At 49.4% G+C, this 4,089-nt stretch overlaps 1 protein-coding gene across 1 annotated transcript; it reads right to left on the reverse strand.

The window, feature by feature from the left end:
- Positions 1-3,008: 3,008 nt before the first annotated feature.
- On the reverse strand, positions 3,009-3,711 carry LOC124674721 ((R)-specific enoyl-CoA hydratase-like). The gene is made up of 3 exons (XM_047210769.1): positions 3,442-3,711; positions 3,237-3,352; positions 3,009-3,144 (listed from the first exon to the last, which is right to left on the reverse strand). Exons 1-3 carry the CDS (start codon positions 3,709-3,711, stop codon positions 3,009-3,011), a joined length of 522 nt encoding a protein of 173 aa, XP_047066725.1.
- Between the last annotated feature and the right edge of the window lie 378 nt (positions 3,712-4,089).

Genomic DNA, 4,089 nt, shown 5'->3' on the forward strand with positions numbered 1-4,089 from the left:
TAGACCATAAAATGAATCAAAAGGAGAAAACAGAATACTAGTTAGAATGCTAGATTGGGCAGCAAAAGCACGTCTAGCTAGACATTGCAGATCAAGGATTACAGCAACAATACCTGGATAGTAGAAGCTCATGAAGGGGAAGAACGGTCGAATGGCTTGTCCTTCACACAACTTTCTTGACCGCAGCAACTTGAGGTCAATAGCATAGACGCCAAGAGCTGTGGTGGCGAAGATGATATTGGTACCCTCCACAGAGCCAATCAACTCCACTTTGATCGCAGGATCTCCAATGGGGAGAAACGACATGAGGCCGATGACTCTATATTCCGCCCATGCTGCAACTCCGTCAGGACCCACCTCCCTTGACCACAGGTGAAGGATAAGCCTGTCCAGGTGGGCGACTCCCAGCCTTCCATCCTCTGTTGCCATGAGAATGGTGCTCCGGTAATGAACAGCCGCCGCTGCCGGCAAGAGGATCATCGAGAGGAAATGCCTTCCTACGTCGTACTTCAGAATTCGAGAGCCTTGTGGCCCAGACATGAGGAGGAAGTGGAGGGAGTCTTCAACAAGCACACTGTGCAACACAGCAACGTAGCCGTCGTCAACGGGGCCAAGCTCATCGAAGAGGTCAGGCTCCACGACAATGTCATGCTCGTCGAAGAGGGCAAGCTCGGACGTCGGCGTGCTCCACTCACCCGTCTCCGACGAGTACTTGTAGGCGGTTGCGCTCCCCGCCTCTGCATTAATACCGACATAAACAACATGGAAAGGGCCGTCGTGGCAAGTGGCATGGTCGCAGCCGTACACAGCACATAGCACTGCGGTCCCGAGATAGAACAAGGACCTGCAGGGGTCGCTCAGGTCTTTTCGGCGGCACGTCATGGGGTCCCAGACCGCAAGCTCCATGGACACCTCACCGTTGTCGAGGAGGACACGGCCGTGGCGGCAATCGCACACGATGAAGTCAGCCAGCTGGGAGTCAAAAGTGCATGGGGGGCAGGGCCCTGTGGTGGGGACAAAGTGAGTGACAGAGCTCACCTCACTGTTGTAGATGAAGCCGAGCATAGGAGGCGATCGATTGAACTTGCGGTAGTTGTGGTGGAAATCTGGATCGGAGAGGAGTCTGCGCCAGGGATTGGAGAGTACGGAGAGACGGAAAAGGCACGCGGGCTCATCTGGCGGGAGGCGGAAGAGGATCTCATGGACAAGTTCGTCCGGCAGATCTGGAGAGAGCGTCGCCATGATTTGCAGATCTGGAGAGAGTGTCACCATGATTTGCAGATCTAGAGGTGGAAGAGGGTATCTCCTTGGGGAAGCTGGAGGCTGAGAATTGCACTTTATTGGAAATAGGAACTAGTCCTTCTATATCTATAGATGGAAAAAGGTTGCTTGGCTTACCAAATAGTGACCCAGATTCCACGGCCCTCGCAGAAGCCCCTACTGTCTTCTTGGCCGGTTCCCATTGTTCTCGAGGAGAGGAGATGAACCACAACAAAAGAACAAGGCAAAAAATTAATTACAACTAGCTAATAGCCTGTTAATCCTAGCTAGCACATGGCTGGCCAGTTAGCCATCCATCACTACAAGGTAATCAGAGAAGGGCCGGCACATGTTACTAGCACCTCTGGCACGTATAAGCACTAACTTAATTTTCAACCTCTGCCTACTCGTTATCCAACACTTTTTTTAAAAGATGAAAAGGCTTCCTGTATGACATTATTTGTCAGAGGTAAACTTGGAAAGTGTTGGGGCCTTGCTACTAAATAGTTTATTTGTTTGGTATTTAATTACGACATTCTTTATGTTATATTTATTTTAGTCAATTTTGTTTTGTTCTTCATAGAAAAGCACCGTATGAAGATAAAGTGAACGAACGGTAATTACCACCAAACCAGTACCAATTATGCCAAGTTAAGAAGGTAACTGGAAAATATCTACAGCACTCCACTTTCGGTGCAACTGACGCCTCAAGTTTCCTTATCTGTAAGATTCAAGCAAATTCAAGTTTTAGATCATATCATAAACACAATGTAATCCGTGAACCAATAATCCAATATATAGACGATGTAACTAGCAAGGAAAATTACAGTATATGATTACCAAATACTGAACCGCAGAAAGTAGTACATCACGGGAACGGACCTTTTAAGGAGAAACTTTGGGTTGCAAGGGAATAAATCCTTCTGATGAAGATCTTCCAATGTTCTCTTTAACAAAAGGAGACATACATTAGCACTTAGGAAAAGTTGTTTTTCGCTATGACTAACCTTGTCGCGTGCGAAACCTAACTTACTGTCCTGAATTGAGCTACCGGTGAAACTATTTATATTTTTCAAGGTTATTTGCCCCTTACAAGTGAGTTCTGTATTTGTATTTGCGTCTTGTAAACTGAATGATCAATAAAAGCATTCCAGCACTGGGACACCAGTCTAAGCACCTGACAGAGAGATATACATCACACTAAGAATTACTCAAACATGGTGGAGCATATGATAACACTAATAAAACAAGGCATTAAGAAGATAAAGCCTTTAGCCTGGATTACAATTAACACTGGACGAACGGGAGCAAAGAGTAGAGGAACCGTCTGTGAAAAAAAAAGCATTGGCGGCTCTCAGATATAATGAGTATGATATCTCACTGGTGCTCCAACATAGAAAGCAGCTCTCTAGCATATAGATCCAAATGCTCTACTGTTAAGAAACAAACTATGTATGAAGAGACACAGAAATGCATGTGTGAAAATGAAACCAAAATTATCTAGTATCCACAGGACATAAAGAAAATTGAGCAACTCAAACGAAACCTTGTTTTTCCATTGAACTATGAACAAGGTTAATGAGCTGTCAGGCATTTTGAGCAGAAGCATACCTCCTCCATATTTAACTACAGAAAGGAAAGAACACCACTTGTTAGAGCATTTTTTTTTCACAGAACCACAACAACGGTTTGTTTTTGTGCAAAACACCACATTTTGATGTAATCAGTTGCACAGGATACATAACTCGTCAGTCAGCAATGCCCTGCGAGCTGAGCTGCAGCGTGGGCAGGAACGCCATGGCCTCAACGTCGATCGCGAGAGTCCCCTCCTCATCGTCGTCTTCATCACCACCAATGGTGAAGCACTTGGTGGAGAACTTGACGCTGCCATTAGCACGCAGATAGATCAGTTACAGCAAGAACAACAATGGCCTAGAAAGAAAGAAAGAGAGGAGATGGTGTCAGATATACAGTACATGTGCCTTCCGCCGCTGGTCTTGATGTTGAGCGCCTTCACCTCCGCGACCGCCTCGTCGCCGACGTGCACCGGCGCCGCGAACCTGAGCGACTGGCTGGCGTACACGGCTCCAGGCTGCATCATCGCAGAACCATCGATCAAATCAGACTGGATGATGCTCGGCGGAATGCCAGAGAAGGAGCTAAAGGGGGTGCGATGCGTACGAAGCGGGAGGCGATGAGGGCGGGGAAGAGGGAGGCGGCGAGAATTCCGTGGACCACGCGGCCGCGAGAGAACCCGCCAGCCCCACGGGCGACAGCATCGTCCAGGTGCACCGGGTTCCGGTCGCCGCTCAACGCCGCGTACGCCGCCACGTCGCCCTCCGTGAACCGCCGCCGGTCCGAGCGCAGCGCGTCGCCCACCTTCAGCGACGCCGCCGCGGACCCTAAGGCCGAGGTCGACACCGCGCGGACGAGCGGGACGGCGAGACGCATCCCGGCGAGCGGGGTAAGGCCCTCCAACAGCGTTGAAAAACTTCGATGCCCAAACGATATCAGGCTCCGAAACACGGTGCCCACACGCTGCCAGACCGATGCCCAAACCAAAATTGACATCTCCAGTCGCGTCCGCCACGAGATTTGGAAATTAAACAAAAAAAAAACGGTCCCAGCCTCGCCCCCAAAAATTCATTTTTTATCCGGCGCGGCGCGACCTGATAGAGTGTCCACCCCGAGATCATCCCCGCCCCACAGGGGACGCTTCGGGGAAGCCGGACACACCGAAAAGCGTGACGGGCTCCCACATGTCGGTGACTATTTCCATAAACCATTGGTTCACACTTTTTTTCTCGTTGTTCCTTTCCTCCCGCGCCT

The sequence above is a fragment of the Lolium rigidum genome, chromosome 7 (assembly GCF_022539505.1).
Source record: "Lolium rigidum isolate FL_2022 chromosome 7, APGP_CSIRO_Lrig_0.1, whole genome shotgun sequence".
Lineage (NCBI taxonomy): Eukaryota > Viridiplantae > Streptophyta > Magnoliopsida > Poales > Poaceae > Lolium > Lolium rigidum.

Bases quoted from the DNA above. Each gene is read 5' to 3' on its own strand.
- LOC124674721 (XM_047210769.1), bottom strand. From the start codon at position 3,711: ATGCGTCTCGCCGTCCCGCTCGTCCGCGCGGTGTCGACCTCGGCCTTA. The intron at 3,353-3,441 runs GTACGCATCGCA...GCGATGATGCAG, and splicing joins CCCTCATCGCCTCCCGCTTC to CCTGGAGCCGTGTACGCCAG. The intron at 3,145-3,236 runs GTACTGTATATC...TGCTAATGGCAG, and splicing joins ACCAGCGGCGGAAGGCACAT to CGTCAAGTTCTCCACCAAGT.